At 33.9% G+C, this 20472-nt stretch overlaps 1 protein-coding gene across 1 annotated transcript in view; it reads left to right on the top strand.

The window, feature by feature from the left end:
* The window catches only part of wdb (serine/threonine-protein phosphatase regulatory subunit widerborst), a 331308-nt gene that overhangs the window by 264347 nt on the left and 46489 nt on the right, over nt 1-20472 (top strand). Inside the window, exons 4-5 of the mRNA XM_069815633.1 lie at nt 12780-12872; nt 15788-15918. Of these exons, the coding sequence (XP_069671734.1) occupies nt 12780-12872; nt 15788-15918 (224 nt within the window). The remainder of the gene's footprint in view (nt 1-12779; nt 12873-15787; nt 15919-20472) is intronic.

Below are 20472 nucleotides of genomic sequence, written 5' to 3'. Positions count from 1 at the left end.
CATCATCATCCATGTAAAAGATGGAGCCGCCTTTTTCTCTGTGCTTCTTTATTTTCCTCAAATACCGCAAACTTTTGGCCCTAATGCTGTCATGCTCGACCCGAATTTGGCGATTATTTTGTGTTTTTTTTTCAATGAAATCCTAATTTCAAAAAACTTTCCTCAAAGTTGAGATACCTCCCTGAAAGTCGACAGTCTTTCAATTTCAATAATATATATATATATTTTTTTTAGTGTAGGCCGCTATTTCTGTGAAATATAGAACTCGTGCTTTGGTTTGTCTTATGACAGCTTCATTAAAGTTGTCCACAGTTGATTTTGGCGCCGATTATCAATGTCTTTAGTCTCCCTTATTATTTGGCACAACGGTAAACTCTGCTACAAGTTTTCCAAAATTTGTTACGTTTTTTCTTCCGACGCTATCTTCACAAAGCGCTACACGTTGCTCACGACTTCTTGCGACTGCGAATGCAATACCTGACCTTTCAGTTTGCTTCTAACAGGAGGCATTTTCACAAACAGAAAACAGCAGTGAATCTAGACAATAAATACTACATACTAAACAATACAAAACAGAAGCACTACAACCATTTAAGTAACTAAATGAAATATACGTAACAAACACACTAAATTGCAATATACAAGACAGTGGTGGTGTAGTACGTCCTTAGCGCGACTGTACCCCCACACTAACGTTCCCGAGATGTGACCGCTAGCGCAGCCAGGGGAAGACTAAAAGGAACACCCCTTCGAACAAACAGTGAACTCGCCCAAACCACTGTGTCGCCAGGCCAGAGCTGTCACCATAAAGTAACTGGCCTGTACTATATATCATCAGTTTACAAGCAAAAAACATTAAGTAAAAAATATTACTTCTGAGAAAAGGCTGTATAATGCACGTAATGTATATATGGAAACTTAGAATTGGAAAATGAAATATGCTTAAAAAGTAACAACTTACTAAAATAATAAAATGTTGAGGATTCAGTTTTGCCAGAAAAAAGACGCCTTTTTTGTCAAATGTAATAATTTTGTCTTAATGTGTTTTGCTTGTAAACCGGCGATGTTTTATTTTTTTTACTTGTTCCACAGCTCAAAGTATAATATTGATGTAAGATATATGGAATACAATAAATGAAATAGAAAGGTCCAGTATAAGAAAGGACCCACGTATCTATAAGGTCGAATATGTTTAAATGTCCACTTTCTAAAATGCCCAAATGGTGTAAAATTTAACTATTTCTTCTTAAAAAATTATATGAAGTGAATGTCCATTTGCTGACATTTCTAAATAACACGAGGTTTATCTTTGTAGCTTTACAGTTAAGCTGTAAATGCTGTAAGCTGGAAGATGGCAAGTTTGATTCTCGATGGGGTCATGGACTTCTTCTATTAATTTAATCCTTCCAGTTGCACTATATCTGGTGTTTACTCAGCCTCTAACAGAAATGAGTACCAGGGGTATTTCCTTGAAGATAAAGGCAACAGGCACATAGGACTGACATCCTTACTGCTATCTGTTGTTAATTGTCTCTACAGGTGGAAGTCAACCTTCCACCACTCTGCGATGGGGATGATTTTACCTTATTATTAGTGTATACTGCACTATGCACTATGTGAATTAGTACTCATTTTCATAGCTCGCAATTGAACTATATTTCAGTGACAAAAATATTAAATAACAGGAATATGAATGTCAGGAACATAATTTTGGTTGTCCTCTTACTCATGGTTTAGCTTTCTTAATTGATATGAATGGATCTTGAATGTTTTGGGATATCATTCTTATATTGTTGACGTACTACAAAATTCGAGATTCGCAGTTATTTTCTGTTTACAAGTTGTTTAGCATTTCAATGGCCTCGTAATTTGGTAATAAGCCTTGCAATTTCGCCCTATTTCCCTTCCAGACGCTGAATAAAACTCCAGATGTTAACTTTGTTATATATCCTGTTATTAATCGTATTTTAGACTGTTTCTGTCCTTTCATTGTTGTGACCTTAATGCTTTAGACATTTTAGAAGGTTTTCAAACACAACCATTCTTCGCAAAAGTGGGGACTAGAGCACTTATCTCTTGAACAAGTGTTGTATTGTAAATATTGGCTCCCTTCCCCCCCCCCCCCCATAGAACATTCATTGGAAATTTGTTTCTGAGTCCATGTGCTGGCTGATATAATAGTTATTGAAGACTCCACAGAAATGCTGGTCACACACTGTCTGTCTCTTGATTTTCTGGGATTTCCCCACTAACAAGGGAACCTCTCCAACTGGGGTAACCTGATTGTAATAAAAAATTGACGACAACCTAATTTTGGATCCACAAATGGCGTGGTAAGAGTCATTGCACTTTTTTTTTGTTTTTTTTTTTTTTTGTTTATGCAATATACACTCTTGCCACAGCTTAATTGTGTCCCGCTTCCCTCTTGGATGCCCTACTACACTCTGCTATCGTATCCCATGATAATGGATTTTTCTTTGGCTCCACTAAATTGATATATTTAAATCATATTAACATAGTACTAGATTATAACTTGATGACTTATCTTATACGTAATAATGTGGATTTATAAAAAAATGGTCCGGGCAGAGCATTTCTGAACAGTACTTAAGCACTTTGTAACAGCTGCAACTTCACAGTCATCCTTTCCACATACACATGGAGCATATATTGAAGGACATTTACGAAATGTCGCACCTCATTGCCTGTAATGTAGCCACATTTTACAACGCGTATGTTAGCATACTCTTTGGTACCAGTGAGTAGGATTGATGATAGACGACAGAGTGCAATTTCATGATATAAAGTCTGTCATGTAATTTTTCTGAGCACTGTGTCTGAAAGACTCTTCAAGTTTCCTGACTTCGATTTTTATATTACCGAAAAAAAATAGAATCCAAGGGTTAAACAAATCTTGTAGTGTTGGGTGGAATGATTTGAGTTTGAATGGATTTTCCAACTAACATATTTTCTATTTCCATGTCATTAAAAATTTAATTATCCTTTCGGTCACTCCAGGAATTCAATAGTAGAAGGGTGTCATTCTTAACACCAGGAATGAATACCTTTATTAGCCATATTTTCGCCCGATCCTTTGGCAGTTTGCCTGAGCTGCTAGCATCAACCACAATATTAAATGGAGTTTCTTTTTCCAATAATGACTTAATTTTTGGCCCAAATTCTCCCTTTGGTTCTTGTAAGCAGATATAAACTTGTATGCCTAGTGCACTAGCTGATGACATATGGACTTGGATCATGTAGGAATGTGTAACTGATGGCATTGACTGTAGCATTGCCAGCGTATGTTTTTCACCTGTCTCTGATAAGGTCCTGCCTGAAGTCATCTCATATTCAAAGCGTGACTGGTCCTGTATTAAATACGCAGTCAGCTCTATATGGGGTTTCTGTGACAAGTTTGTTGGTTTTTCTAACAAAATTGTTAGCTTTCACGAAGCAAATTATGTTACTTTTCGGAAACTTACCAGGTTTTCCTTTTTAAAATTATGCAGGGTAGGTATGTCCCGAAGGTAGAAGAGAATAGTTGTATTGTTTTGCTGCCATTATTGCTGAGTGTTTCAAGTTGTAGTCATGAACAGGCGGACCACGTTGGTGAAAACTTTTGAATGCCAATACTATTTCCTTTCTTATCCTGTTCAAAATATGCCGATTTGGAGGCCCTTTGAAATAGTCTAGAGCTTTACTGACATATTTCCTTGAGCATTTAAGCATTTTGCCAATAGATGTGGCAGAATGTTTGTTCTTATCTTCTGCTTTGAGGTTTTCATACTGATCTTTGATTCTCCTGTATTTGCTTATTGTCTTCTCGTCTAATGCTGCAGGGAGCTTTCTTTTCTCGGGACTTGATAGTTCATATTCGCTTGTGGAAGAACTTTGTTGGGATTGTGATTCTACAATTACCTTCTCCGAAACATAATAATTTTCATTGTCAGAAATGTTGTCCATCTCTAATGTATCACATATTTCACTATCACGTATTTCATTCCACATACCACCACTACACTTAATTGTTTATTAGTTCTAAAAATTCACTCGCAAATAACATATCATCAGATCACTCTTCTACACTAATACGCCTACCGTAAGCCTTTTCAACCTCCTGCTTCAGAATATTCACAATATTGACCGATTTACGGAAGCCATTGTTAAATTGGTATATGCTGAAGTCGAAAAAACCAGGGAAACGCACGAGTAACAAGATTAACTGTGAAAGACACTGGTATTTATTATCAATGGATATCACTAGCAAGATATGACTGCACTGTGCATGTTTCTTGCTGTGAAACAACAGTCGTAAGATGACGTTTCTAACCTAGCATAGCGCAGGAACAGAATAAGCGATTACAATCGAACATAACAAAAACAACAAAAATGTGCAACGAATGACTGTTACCACTCCATTTATGGACCCAAAATTAGGTTGTTGTCAATTTTTTATTATAGTCGGGGTGCTCCAGTTGGAGAGGTTCTCTTGTAAGATTTTGACCCAAGACTGGGCCAATGTTATTCCAATTCTTAACTCTGCTCGGAAAAGTAGATCATGAAAGAAAATTTCACATCAATTATTTTTAGTAAAATTATTATTATTACGATGTACCAAAGTACATATGATATTTCCGTGCAGATATTCTGCGTCATCATATGATGAAAGATGAGTGGAACAGAGAAAAATTCTCTCTGGTACCGGGATTTGAAACCGGTTTTCAGCTCTACGTGCTGACGCTCTGTCCATTAAGCCACATCTTTCATCATATGATGACGCAGAATTTCTGCACGGAAATATCATATGTACTTCGGTACATCGTAATAATATATGATATGCGAAAAAAAATCACTTAGTGATTTAAGATGATGCTTAATCCTTCGGATCCCGGCCACTTAGTCACTCATAACCAGTGCACCTCTGCACATGTATTGACATTGTGCCACTGTCATACATCTATGATGCAGTGCATGAGGGTAGGCCACTAGAGGGAACCCAAGAGGTGGAACTTAAACTGAGAGAATTCAATCCGACATCGGGATGGGAATCCAGTGTGGCGTAGTGGATAGAGCATCAGCATGTAGAGCTGAAAACTCGGGTTCAAATCCTGGTGTTGGAGAGAATTTTTCTCTGTTCCACTCATCTTTCATCATAAAATTATTATGGTTCTTACAAATATTCCACACAAGAAACTGATTGATGTATTCACCATTTAGATTTAATTTTGTTACTTCATATATTAACTCCAATTTTGCCTCTACATCCATCATGAATCTTTTAACAATTTTATGTTTTATTTAAAGTTGATAACATAAAGTGAATTTTGTTGCTTTGTATATGCACTGTAAAATATTCATTGTAGACTTACATGATAAAAGTTACAATAATTTGGCATTTTATCAACAGTAATCTCACTAGAGGTTTTGATTTATCTAGAGAAAATCAAAACTTGAGTGGGATTTAATTGACTATTACACGATTAGAAGAAAGTATATAAAGATTAGAAGTAATAAAGTACTCCAATACAATAAAATATTAATTGACTTACGAAAATACAACTGTCTTCAAATGTATTATTGTACTATCTCAACATTACAAATATTACGCTAGATGGCAATAGTGTGTTATGATTAGCTGTTTTCTTGTTATCAGTTGTGCCAACTATGGAATCTTCATTGAACTCTGTAGACGGTTACTAGTCAAGAAGGCTTTGTTGATTCAATTTCATTTTTATTAAAACAGTTACATTCCACTTCAATTATCCGGATTCCAGTAATCAATGTCACTTGACAGATGATTTTCAATAAATCTTAGTATTAAACAATCTCTAATACGTGACTATCCATAATATCATATAGCAGAAGCTATAGTATAACCTAAATAATATAAACAAGTGTTAGAAAAGTTTTAATTAAAGATGATGAAATAAACAAGAAAAGTTTTAATTAACGATTATGACATAAAAAATAAACATGAATAATTTTAAAAGGAATAATTATTGAAAATACAATTTTCAAATTTGAATGTTTTAGTGGGTGGTGGTTCAGTTGATGTTATATTGGATGTGTGCGTAAAAGAAGTGAACTCGTTGATATACATGGTGCATTTTTTTTTTTTTTTACGTCCAGACCAGTGCAGTTTGAAATGTTGGCAAACAAAGAAACAAATGCTAGGGTAGTGATAAAAATAAACAAATGCTAGGGAAGCGATAAAATTAAACAAATGCTAGGGACACGATAAAATTGTGTGGTAAGCAGCCATGATTGGTTGAAAGACGTCCTTTCGTACCGTTTTATTGGTCAAAAGTAGTGTGACATAGTAAAAGTGTAATAGTCATTTTAAATGTACGCATTTTATAGTATTGATCGTTCATCAAATGATGACTAGCATTGGTTTTTAGACGGAAATATAAGAATGTGATCTGGTGTTCAGGGTATGTTTGAAAGACATTCGAGTATTATAAAAAGCAATAAAAATAATATTCAGTAAAACCTGTTTGTAACGGAACTTGTACCAAAAGGAAACCTGTCTGGTTTTTCTGGTTCCATAAACTTACTGCATGCACCATAATAAAGCTACACTATATAAAACTACTCGTATTTAGCGGAAAATGTATAGTGTGGAAATTTAAAGAAAATAAAATGAATGTGAGTCTTGAGTTTACTTACTTATCAATCAATCTACTTAATGTATCCAGCTGTTTGCTGACAACATAAGGTCTACTATACTCCACTGTAGTCTTTTCAGTTTATGTTTTTTTACTTACTTACAATGTGATACTTTTCAGTCAACAAGTAATATGGAAAATCAATAGCATATTTATTCATTTCAAAGTTTCTTCTGTTAAATATTGTAGCTGGAAACTTTCAGCAAAAAAGAGATTGATTTTAAAAGGGATGTAACGGTATTTTAAGAGTGGAGATTCAAGAAACTTTAGAACATATGTCAGTAACTTTTGCAGTCTCAAATTTTCATAGGCACAGCAAAGTTATCATGATCTATCAACTGACCTTCCCTTTCCAACATTTCAGCCAGTTAAGTCTGACAGGCATTCAATAAATTGGAAAGGCTCTGAATACCTCTCATTAACTGACAGAGATGACAATGTTCATGTAATAGGAGGAATGTACATGTTAGTGCATGTTATATTCTAAATTTAAAGTAAGTTTTAAAATTTATTTTATTTCGTTAGCCAGAAAACATTGTTGTTGTTTTCTAATGCCAGGCGTTTCACAGTAAAGTCATTTGACCTCTTGCATTCCAATACTTTTCAAAGATATTATCATGGTCAGCCAATGAAGCACAGATTTTGAGGTGTTCCAAATCCATTGCTTGGTTTGAATTGCACAATGGGCAGTTAGGGAACTGATATATTCCAATTCTATGCAGGTGTTTGTCCAAACAATCATGGCCTGTTGCCAATTTAAATGCAGCTACAGACGATTTTCGTGGTAAATCAGGAATTAACTGTGGATTATGATGCAGAGAGTTCCATTTTTTCCCTTGAGATTGTGTTATCAAATTTTGTTTGTTAAAGTCGAAGTATGTAGATTTAATAAATCTTCTTACAGAGTAATACGTAGATTTAGTAACAGGTCTGTACATAGCAGTGCTGTCCTTTGCTAAAGCATCCACATTCTCGTTTCCCAGGATTCCACAATGGGATGGTATCCATTGGAATACAATTCTTTTATTGAGTGATATTAATTGAGAGAGCATTTTAGTTATTTCTGCTGTTTGAGATGAAGATATGTGTTTAGAGACTATTGATAGAATAGCTGCTTTGGAGTCTGACAATATAACTGCATTCTTAAATTTATTAATGTAACATAGAAGATTCCTGAGACTTTCACATATTGCAATGATTTCTACATCAAAACTTGTTGTTCCATATCCAAGAGATCTATAAAGTGAGAAAAGAGAGCATGTAACACCTGCACCAGCACCTTGTTCTCTGGAGATCAAAGATCCATCGGTGTATAAATGAAGCCAGTTTTGTGGAGGGTACCTAATATTAATTGTCTCTAAAGACAATTGTTTTAGTATTTCAGTGTTTACTTCTGATTTCAGTATTTCTTCTGTTAAATTTAGATTATACTCTATATTTAATAGAGTTAAAGGTTTTGGTTTAATTTGTAAGTTTTCTTTTAAATTCGGGATATTGATTTTCTGTTTTAATTCTTGAACCATGGATATGAAACTTTTTTGAGTTTTCAATCTACAGAGAGGACTGTAGGAATGCCAATAGTTTCCTGGTAATCTGATAAGTTTTTCATATTAAATCAGTGCTTTTTCTTCTATTGTCATTTTGATGCTGTTAATATTAGTGAGGAATCTCATAGAATCTATTGGAGTTGTTTTGATTCCACCAGTAATGAGTCTGAGAGCTTGGTTTTGAACATATTCTATTTCGTTTATGAAAGGTGAAGTAATCAAAATTTCTCCGCAGTATGTCAGCACTGGCTGTATAAACATTTTGTATGTAGCGTTCAAAGTATTTCTAGAGCATCCCCATTTCTTTCCTGCTAGTCTTTTTGGAAGGGAGAATCTTTTACGAACTTTTGCAGAAATGTATTTCAAATGGTTGCTCCATGTTAACTTACTATCGAAAATAACTCCAAGATATTTGGATTCATAAGTCCTAGAAGGTTTTGGCCATTGTATTGGATATTGAATTCTCTTTCTTTTTTATCAAGTGCAAATATTTGGTAGTTACTTTTGCTTAAATTGAGTGTCATCATATTTGATGTATTCCATTCATGTAGTTGATTTAGAGCTTTAAGAGCAGAATTTTGAATTTCGTCTCTATGTCTGTAAGATCCGGAAGTCCACATCATCTGCAAATAGTGCTGTTTTCATGTTTGATTCCTCTAATAGGGAGGGTAAGTCATTTATAACAATATTGAATAAAGTTGTGCTGAGGACAGCACCCTGAGGTAGACGTCGATATGTTTGTCTGTAACTAGAAAGTGAGTTATTGAATTTAGTGGCAATGAATCTTTGACTAAGGAATTCTGATATCCATCTGAACATATTGCTGGAGATACCCAATTTCTGGAGTTTTAGCAATAAGTTATTTCTCCATACACAGTCATATGCTAACTGAAAATCAATAAATATTGCCAAGGTATCTTCTTTCTTGTTAAAACTGTCTTTCATTTCTTGGCCGAGGCGTATGACTTGTTCATTGGTAGAGTGTAGTTTTCGAAAGCCAGCTTGTCTTGGTGATAAAAGATTTCGGGATTCTAAATACCAAGTTAATCTGTTGGAGATCATGGACTCCATAGATTTTGCTATCATGCGTAATAGTGTCATTGGTCGATAACTATTAACAACATGAGCAGGTTTCCCTTTTTTGTGAATTGGTACAATGATTGCTTTTTTCCAAGCTGTAAGAATTGAGGTGTTCCATGATAAATTGAAAATGGATAAAAGTACAGACTTGGCTTTTTCCCCCAGATGTTTAAAAAATTCGGAATGAATGTTGTCGGAGCAAGGAGATTTCTTGGTTTTTAAATTTTGTATAGCTATAGTTAATTCTTTGGAAGTAAAATTTTGATGAAATATTTCAGGTTTTGTGATATTACTAGTAATATTGTTTTTATTATTTTTATGTAATTCTCCTTTGATAAATTTGCCAGTTTTTTTGATATTGGAGTGTAATCTGTGAGAGTTTGAGTAGTGTTTATTAAATGTGTTAGTTATATCTCTACTATCTGTTAGCGTTTTGTTGAGGTTGGCTAGTATTTTCCTGTGTATTGGAAATATTCTTCAGAAATTTATATGTTTTAGCGCTATCGGTTCTGTAATTAATGTTTTCAGTAAATTTATTAAAACTGTTCTTTTTTGCTGTTATGATTGCTTTTTTAAGAATGGCAGTCTTTTTCCTCCAATCTCGAGTATCTTCTGGTTTTTGCTATGTTCTGCTTTGGTTCTTGCTTTATCTCTATCTTGTTTCAATGAATTCAGGTTTTCTGTCCAGAATGGGGTGAATTTTTTTGGTTTGCCTCGTAGAATGTGTTTTTTTGCAATTTTAAGAATAGATTAACAGAAATATTTGTTCAGTTTGTCTGAGATTGTATTTTCCATTAGTGGTGTGTTGAGCTGAGGTGTTTGTCTAGTTATGTTGTAGATAGTTTCCAATCCGCTTTCTTAAAATTCCATGTTTTTTGGTATTGTAGGTTTCTTTTCTTCGGTTTTGATGGAGATGGATAGAAGCAATGATGACTCTATGGCCAGATCCAGGGTCTTCAATTATTTTTTTCTTGGTTTCGTTATGGATATCTGATGTTACTAGTAATAAGTCTGTATTTGTGCCAGAACCAGAATAATGTATGAAAGTAGGAGGAGCTTCTTTTCTGTAGACGAGTTCTGCGGTTGTAGTATTTAGGAGGTCCATGATCATTTTTCCAGGTTGGTTTACATTATTGTAGCCCCAAAGTTGGGAGTGGGCGTTAAAATCACCAATTATAATATTTTTAGGGTGTATATCAAACAAAGTTAGATCAAGAGGATTATTAGGTGGGTTATAGACACTGTAGATTTTGAAATGTTGATTTTTCCATACTTCAATTTATATTAGTTCTAATTTGTCTTGATTTTCCATTTCTTTTATGATTTGAAAATTGTAATTAATTTCTTTGATATACCTGCGAGAATTCCACTACTGATCTGTCTACCTTTGGGTAACAGTTTCATACTAAAACCTTTAAAATCAAAATATTGGTCAGCATTAAGGTTTGCTGCTTGAATAAGGAAGATATCTACATTATTATCTGAGAATATATTGGCTAGTTCAGTCTTAGCTGATGTTATACCACCAGCATTCCATTGTAAGATGTTTAGTTGATTCTGTACCATTAAAGTAGTCCTCGCCTGGAGATCTGATTGGGGAATTGTTTTACCTTCGGATAATTTTACCTTAATGGTACTCATTTCATATTGGAGTGGTTAAATGGCAAGTTGTAGCCGATTTAAGTGAACACCATTTTTTAACGTTTTGGTGGCTACTTCATTCACACACAATCCCCAGAGTGTCTGGAGGACCACACCTGCTGTTGGTCGACGGGTCCATTGAACCTAGCTGGGAGATCTTGTTCATCAACAACTTTCCCTCCTTAAGCCACTGGAGGACGATTTTAGTGCCATAGCAGGTCAGCACTAGGAACAGAAAAGTAGAAAGAGGAGGAAAGAAAGTGAAATGAACCCCTAGGCCTCGAATTCTCTAATGCTGTTGGGGTCGAAGAAAGTAAGAGTTCAGTCAGAGGACTGGATAGGAAAGGGTAAAGAGGGAATTAGGTACGGTATTGAATAGAGAAAAATTATATCAAATTCAGTCATTAACTCATCAAGCTGACCAGTGCTAATTGATGAGTAGCCCCTCCCTGTAGTTCAGCTTGTAAATTGAAAACATTGTGGATTTAGATACATCAGTATTTTCAATTGAAATTTTCGTAAAATGAGTAGGTCTACCTTAATGTATCTGTCTTGCATGGAAGCTCCATGTACGTGGTAGTATTTAAAACTGTACTAGTTATTGTCCAGCATTTGTTAACACATTTGAAATGTACAGTAACATTACAGTGTCCATTAGTCAATATCATGTATGTTAGTGTGCATTGAATCAGTAATAAAGAATACATTCTTTTGTAAAGTTATTGTTGCTACTTTCTTAGAATATTTGTTGAGAAGGCGTAATTAATAACCATTTATCTACGTTCATACCAATCTTATACTTGCATTGTATAAAATTTTGAGGATATACGAATAATTTAGATGAAACAAAATATATTTTTATCTGTCATTACTACTGCTTTAAGATAATTGTGTAATGCTTTAAGGTAATTATGTAAGATCCTTCGTGAATATTTTACATATCTAGAAACTACTTCGTGAACCTCTATTGTTAATATCTAAATTTAAGTTAACCAAAAGAGATGAAAAACACTCTAAACTATATGGTGTGTGGATAAGCTTCAGGGCTTCTACCGCATTGTCTTGGTGTTATTGGCTGACGTTTGGACCGCTGTGTTGTGGCCATCTTCAGAGCAGTTGTTGGATAAGGAAATAGTCTGCCAGCTCTTATATATATATATAGTAGTCTCGATGGGGGGAGTAATTGCTGTGATAAGTCGTAGGTTCTCCTTCTGGCATCTGATTGGTCCTACGTGGTCCAATCTGGTTGAGGTCTGTATGAAGGGGAGTATTCATATTAAATACTGGCCCTCATAAAGTCCGAAAGAGTGACCTTGATACTGTGCCCGATGTCCGGATGAAGGGGGGGGGGGCGCCGCGTACATGTGGAGACCTGGTTTCTCGTTCCTAAGTATAGGTTGTAGGTTCTTCTTCTGGCATCTGCTTGGTCCTATGTGGTCCAATGTGGTTGGAGTCTGTGTGAAGGGGAGTATTCATATTAAATACTGGCCCTCATAAGGTCCGAAAGAGTGACCTTGATACCAATCCGGTTGGAGTCAGTGTGAAGGGGAGTACTATTTCCTTATCCAACAACTGCTCTGAAGATGGCCACAACACAGCGGTCGAAACGTCAGCCAATAACACCAAAACAACGCGGTAGAAGCCCTGAAGCTTATCCACACACCATGTACACCAGCCGCGGAAGCCTACACGAACACTTAACTCTAAACTATAGTTTATTTAATACATATTCTTTCGAGTTAGGTACCCATATGAATTGTATATCATATGTACAGTATGTAATTTTGTGTTTATATGGTTTTAAAGCGTCAGCATTCTGTAATTATTATGAATTCTTTTGCAGCTGGTGTATGAATTTTTCCTACGGTTCTTGGAATCCTCAGATTTTCAACCTACAATTGGCAAGAAAGTAATAGACCAAAAATTTGTGCTACAGGTATGTAATTAATTTTTATCGTATTCTTGCGTTTATGATTAATAGAGTATATTCATTATAATTAGAGATGAGAATTTTATGTTCCAGAAACATGCCACCTTCTTAAAATTACTCAAATATTATCTTAAAAACCAAAAATACTCCCTTATAGATTAAATTGATTAACATAATATACAAAATAACACTTGTATATATGGTATTAGTGCTCATAATTCGCATTTCTTTATTTTATTTTATTTTGTACAACGTTTATTTGAAATAACAAAATAACATTATGGTACAATTATGTTCTCCATATTCTCTTCTGGAAGTCTCAGTCTTTTGTCATTTGACATGAATTTAAAGTCTGAGAAAGGCTTCTACACATCACAATTTGTCACTGTACACATATTGCAAAATATTATGTACTTCATCGCTTTAACTTGCTCACCATGTAACACCTTTCATTCCTCCAGTAGGCAAATCTGAGCATAAGATGGTGCACTGCATGCTGATGCTTCCACTAACACAGGTCAAAAGAGCGGCAATTCTTTGCCAGACGTTCGTGCATAACATCACGTAATATGTTTGAATTTACCTTTAAAAATTGTGTAATATTTTTTAATTTAACATTACACGTGTGTAATATGAACATTAATTCCACCACTGAAATAACCAGATGAGCAACCGAACGTAAATTAGTGAATAATTTATCAATCAATCAGTCAATCAATCTCTTAATGTATCCAGCTGTTTACTGACAACATAAAGTCCACTGTAATCCACTGTAGTCTATTCAGTTTTTGTTCTTCATGAGAAATGAGGGATATTTTGATCGGTGTTCATTATACATGCCTGTTGCTATAATAAATAATTTATAAACAACAGACAAAATACTTCGAAATATGGCACTTGTATTCTCTTCAAACCCTGAAATATGTACCTACATTCTTTATGAAATGTTATATTCTGAAAGCATTTGTGATGAAATACAGTTGTACTAAAAATCAGCAACATATGACATGTATTTTTAAACAAAATATGTTTATATATAAAATTCTCATCCTTAGTTGTAATCATTGTCACTGTTGTCATTAAACATAAATTATTATATTGGCCCCTATCTAGTACGATACTTTTTTGCATAAAATTAGTATAATGTGAACACCATATAATCATAGCCTAACATTTTCAATCGTGAAATAAGTCTACTTTATAGGACGTGTTTAAAGGGAACCTGCTCTGATCCCAACAGGTAATTTGGGGGGGGGGGGGAACTGTGTGTGCAGTTGCTAGGCCAATGAATCGTTACAGCTTGGAAGAGAGGATTAGCATTGAGTCAATTGTGAAAGATTTAAGAAAGTGCTGTGTTTCCAAGAACACGGATGGCAGTGAAGATGACATTTTGTTGGAGGATTGAGGAAGGGAAGAAAAAAATGATGATGATGAAGATTGGGAGTGATAACCAAAAGAGAAATGTTGCTAAAGACAGGAACTGAAGACTTAAAAATAGCTTTAAATTTGCAATTTTTTTCATTCTATAACATTTTCGAAGTGTAGGTCGTATTATATTGAGATGCTGTATTTTTACGTTTTCATAGAACATCTGAAAACAGAGGTTGTACTATATTCAAGGTCGTGCTATTAGATTTGGGCCAATATGGTATGCCTTAGTAAACCTATTTCAGTTTCATCTGGTAGTCTTTTTAAAATTATTTTCGTCTCTAATATTTATTATTATTATTATTATTATTATTATTATTATTATTATTATTATTTTGTTTTTGATTCTCAAAATGTGTTCCTTGTATTTGTCAATTTTGTTAGTGACTAGTTCTACATTCAGTTACTCATTTTTCTTCTGAAAAATAGTGTGTATTCTGCTAATGTGAAAAAATTTGTTTCCACGACTTTTAATCTGTGCTTGTTTATGTACACCGGGATGCTCAACCTTATTAGCCTGAGATCACCTTCATGAAATTAGTTGAGTCAAAGATCGACTGATATCTGTAGCTAATGTAATGAAATCATCTATCACAAAAACTATAACTACAAACTGTATTAACATTAAGTACAGTAATAATACAAAATATAATGTTATTGCTAAAATGTTACATATGTTTTTTAACATGAACTAAATAGTGTAGTTGCAGTTACACTTTTTTCAAAATGAAATGAAAATCCATGATAACCTTCAACATAATTCAGTGAGATGGTTGGTTTTACATTGAATAGCCAAGTTTATTATAATCTGGTGAACACTTAGTCAGGGCAACTTAACACCAGTCTGAAAGTTGAGAACCATTTAGTTTATTTCTACACTTAGATTTCACAATGTTTAATACAAAAATCGCCAGTTCGCACAGCTAAGTTGATGCGAAAAATGACAAATAACTGCTGCGATTTCAATGTACTTTTCATACTTGAAAGTATTTTTTTCCTCATCTCGCTACGAACAGGAACTTGCAATTCAGATCCCATATGAAATATTGTAAAATGGCGTTCAATATTACATACTACTCTTTTTAGATATGGCTAAGTTACCATAAATATGTAATACTCAAGATTTGAGCACTATGTTAAATAGTTAAAATACTGTGTAGTGATCAGCGAGGAAAATGTACTTTCTGATTGTAACTTAAAATGCACACTAAACAGAAATAAACGCGGTCATAGGCTGACAAAGGCGCAGTTAAAATGGTCGAAAACTTCGAGAACTGAAGATCAACTTGAGAAATTGTGCCAATCGACCAGTCAATTGCAATCGATAGGTTGAGCACCCCTGATGTACACTATTATGTTATTTGCATTGCAACTAAAGACATTAGCACAGACATTTTGAACAATTCAAGAACTACTAGCCTGGTTTACTATTTATTATAATAATGATGATGATAATAATAATAATAATAATAATGGTTTCATGTATGTTTCAGTTATTAGATTTATTTGACAGCGAAGACCCTCGGGAGCGTGATTTCCTTAAGACTGTTCTGCATCGTATCTATGGAAAATTCCTGGGGCTACGTGCTTTCATACGCAAACAAATAAATAACATCTTCCTTAGGTTAGTAAATTATGTTGTTAATTTCACTTTAAATATTAATGGTTTTCTGTAAATAATATTCACCATTCACTGTCCCGATATAATGGAAAAAGTAATCCACAGTATAGTGCAGTTCTCATTGTTGTATTATGAAATATATTCGACATAATATTCATAGTAACCCTATTATAATCTGTCAAAATATAAATGTTTTAGCGGTAATGAAAAATTGTCAAGTATAATAATTGTAATTGCTTTAGATGCAGAGAATAGTTTGCCTCATTCATTCCTTGTCAGCCAGTCAGAAAATATGTTCTGGCAGTTACCACACAGAGTACTTAACATCATTACCAGTTTGGCATGCATTGGTAAATTATAATTAATGATGTAATATTCATGGGTATTTGGCAACATGGGAAGTTTCCATAGCAACTAAAGCAGTACACTTCAAGGAGAATTTGCGAAAATAATGTCCTCTCTCTCCCATTCACTCAGTTAAATTGGGGTAGTAATTAAGACATATTGTGCTTCCAGCATTATAAAATTGTTAGACAAATTCCTCCGCTATAACATTGCTGCCAGAGAATGTAATTAGCTACCTGAACAGCTTTTACACTTTGAAGTTTTTTTATTAAAGTGTAATGTGACAAGAACATTAAGTAAAGGAGTAATCTAAACAGTTACTACTTTTGTGATTTTAATTATGTGCAGAGTTTAATATCACGAGCAGTTTAGTGTTAAAATACAATGAAAGAAAGTTAATTTAAAGGGTCAGAATTTTACACTTACAATGTAATCAGTAATCATACATGATGTTCGGAACTATGGGCATATATTTGCAAATAGATTTTATAGTGAATTCAATCTATATTATGAATTTGTATATATGCTTTCCAGGCATTTTCAGATTGACGAAGTATGCCATACCAGTTGTATTTGTATAGAATCTATATATAAAAAATCATGTTTCATATCTTACTCTCTGTAATGATCACATCCCTCACCTACATTGATTGTAGTAATAAAGAGTGATCTGTTTGGGAAGACATAAAATAAAAACGTTATAAAATGAGAACTGTTGCTATTTAGTGTTAAATAATTTGTACATGCATTCTAGAAGAATGGAAGTTTTGTCCAAATTAGACCTAAATGTACTCACCATTGCTAACATGACACAATTCATATCTTGAGCCTAATTCGTCCCATGTGTGGTCTAACATCTCAGGGGTAAGTTTCTCAAAAGCTGAGAAAATCTTTGCTCTGAGATCATGAATATCCCTGGGTTGCTTCGTCAGAAAATACCCAACTCTGCAGATAACCGTCTGGGACTTTCCTTGGGACTTGCTCTCATAGCAGCGCTGACAGCAGCTTCGATTTCAGGAACATGCTTACAGCCACCAGTATGTGGCATATTAACAGACCCAGTTCCTTCAAACATGCGAAACCATAACATTATTGAATTGTAATTCGGAGCCCTTCAAACACCGTATTCTCATTGAAACCGCCGTTGAACAGATGGTACACTTTCAAATTTAGCAAACCACAAGACATATTTCGGTCTTTGTTGTGCAGTAAACGACATTTTGTTTATTCAATCATTGCTGAGAAACTTCTTTTGTTTCTTATGTGGTAACAATGACGATGCAAAACTCCTGTGCTTCAGAATCACATTGGAACTGAAATGAATTCTACAGCACCCTCATTATAAATTTTATAGTCATTTTATTTTATGTCTTCTCAAACAGATCAGACTGTACTTTATCAAAGAAGAACATAACCATCTTTCCAATTAAAATTATTTTAATAAATGATCTAGAAAGTCTATTATCTGAATCAATAGGGGTTAAGGTTGGTTTGGTTAATCAAAGAGTTCGGATATTCGAACATCTTAATAATATTTAATTTGTTTAAAAAAAGTGTAAACTGTAATTGGGTCTACATTATTGTACAAAAGATAATTGATACAAAATGGTTTGTAAATACTAACCAAAGTGTTTTGAAGAAACAAGTGTTCTTCACATATCTGAAACATTACTTACAGAGGTGATTTCGTTTTCGTTAGTGTAATGTGTCCATAAGTTCCGTTTACTTTTTGTTGCATAATATGTTGCAGAAATAACTACAAAACTATGTTATTTTAATGTAAAGAGAATTTTACATGTTAATAAAATCTGTTTGCATCAACATTTTAAGTTTAAAATTGAAGCTATTTTGAGGTATAATAAAAAAAATATATATATTGTGATTTTAATTTAGCACATCTAGCCTACCTTCCTTAATTGTAGATAGAAAATTTACCATACCACTCCCATGAAATTAGTGTACGTACGATTGTGTTACTTTGTCTTTTAGTAGTAGATAAATACAATAATTCAGTACTCAGTTGTAGTATTAAAATACAGACAAATTGAATGTCCAGGGCTTCATACATGACATTGTGTTTAATTATAATGTATAATTGTGAATATAGGAATATAAATTAAATATAGTAAACATAACCTATCATTTCCATTATGTCATAACATATTATGTAATGGGAGGGCATTGGAGATCACTAAAATTAGACAGAAAGAGGCAACTGGTACAGTAAACATAACCTATAATTTCAACATATCTAAATATCCTTGCGGTGCAACTGAAAATTATTGAATCGTGCATAAATGAATGTACAAGAATTTCGTAATATTTAATCTAAATAAAGGCAGGTATTACACATACGAACAACGTAATTTTAATACCAAAAATAATATTACTCGTAAGTGAATTATGTCTGAAGTATCTCATAATCATTGTTTTAAATTTTATTAATGCAATTACACTACATTTTAGAGAAATATATGTTACTGTTTATGCATTCTAACTAGTTTATATGGTTGAAACGCTAGTCACATGGTTTGCCTTACGACCTGTATTAGATCACGATGGCAGTGACACAGTCTATTATTCCTAGTACTCACAGCACTCCAAGCGACTAGCAACTATCGTGAGAAATGCAAAAAATCATCCCAAGCTTCGTGATTGTATATAGTAGACTGTGATATTACTCGCTGAGTCTGTTTTAAAAAGAGATGTCGTTGAAAATCCTACCACTAAATGTCTCTGAGCAATGTTCTTCCAAAACTAAGAATTTTACGAAAGTACGATAAATTTGACGCTCTATAAAATGAAAAGTAATACTAGTTGGGGATATTTTAACTCACCATTAGGCTTGTCCAGTGAAGGCTTTCAATGACAGAAGCACCTTTCTTTTTTTTAAATGCGAGATCAAATTTTCTGAAATTTTGTCTGATTTCCTATGGAACAGCCCATAAGTGAGATTATGCCTCAGTCCAGTGGCTGGAGACAGTTTGTTACATTTGCCAGGAAAGAAAATATAATTATTTTCACATTTGACAAATGTAGCTCGCCTAAACTGTGTGCAGCACAATTGTTCAGTGTAAGCAATGTGGCGATTTTGTGCACACATCTCATGGTTAAAACATTATGATCCACTCGTGAAAAGACAAACAGACCAACCCATGCTCTCTTCTGATAGGTATAATCATAAGATAACTTGGAATGATAAATGTGTTTGAAACAACGTGGACTTTTAGACTTTTTCCAATTACCCAAACTCAATACTTCTCACTTCCATTGGAGTTGCAGATAAGGACTACTGTTAGACTTCGCTTGCTACAAATCCCCTTTGACATGTCTCGTCTTTCATATTTCATTAGCTCTTCAGCAATAAGTTATAAAGAGCTCCAGTTTCATCTATATTAAACACATCACATAACAGAGTACTTTTGGTGAAATGTTTTAAAATTAACTAGCTACTCATTTGCCCCTACTTTGTTGACTTTGTTTACTTCCCTGTAAATCATTTGTGATCAAATGCAGTGTCTCTTCTGGAACTGCCAAAGTCAATCAGAGGAACACTTAAAATCATTAATACTGTGATTCGAAGCAATTGAATTAACCTTTTCCTGGATAATAAGTCTTCTTAAGAAGCACATTTGCTGACCTCATATCATTAAACCAGTCTAATAATTCAGGTTTCCAATTCTCATAGCAGTTCATATAAGTGTTTCACTTTACTCTCAATGCTTTCTGAAGCAACTGGTTGACAAAGTTGACTTTGGAATATTGAATTTATCTGCAATCTTGGTTTTAGGCACAGCACCCCATTCAATCTCTTCTAAAATTTTCATTTTCGTTTGAAGGTCAGTGCTGATTTCTTTACGTTTTTCTATAAAAAATACTAACACTATACCACTACAGTGTTAAATATGAAGTAATGTACACAATATAAAATCTTTCCACACAAATAACTGCGTAAAAACCTTTCCATACACACTACTGATTTACACTCATACAAGAGGAATCTGACCTTTTCTTATATCTAGACTAGTAAAGAAATGTCTTATCTTTACAGTAATGCCACTCAGGGATAAATCAAGAATGGTATGGACTCCCAACGAAAGTAATAATTAGGCCCCTTGAGTAAACAATAAAAATTAATAATAGCAGCAACAACAACAATAATAATTCGCTTTCTTGTTGTTGAACACAGCGACGAATTTCATTCACAGTCAA

This window comes from Periplaneta americana, chromosome 17 (genome assembly GCF_040183065.1).
Source record: "Periplaneta americana isolate PAMFEO1 chromosome 17, P.americana_PAMFEO1_priV1, whole genome shotgun sequence".
Classification (NCBI taxonomy): Eukaryota; Metazoa; Arthropoda; class Insecta; order Blattodea; family Blattidae; genus Periplaneta; species Periplaneta americana.
The sequence above is the reverse complement of the archived record's forward strand: the minus strand, read 5'-3'. Positions and strand labels throughout refer to the sequence as shown.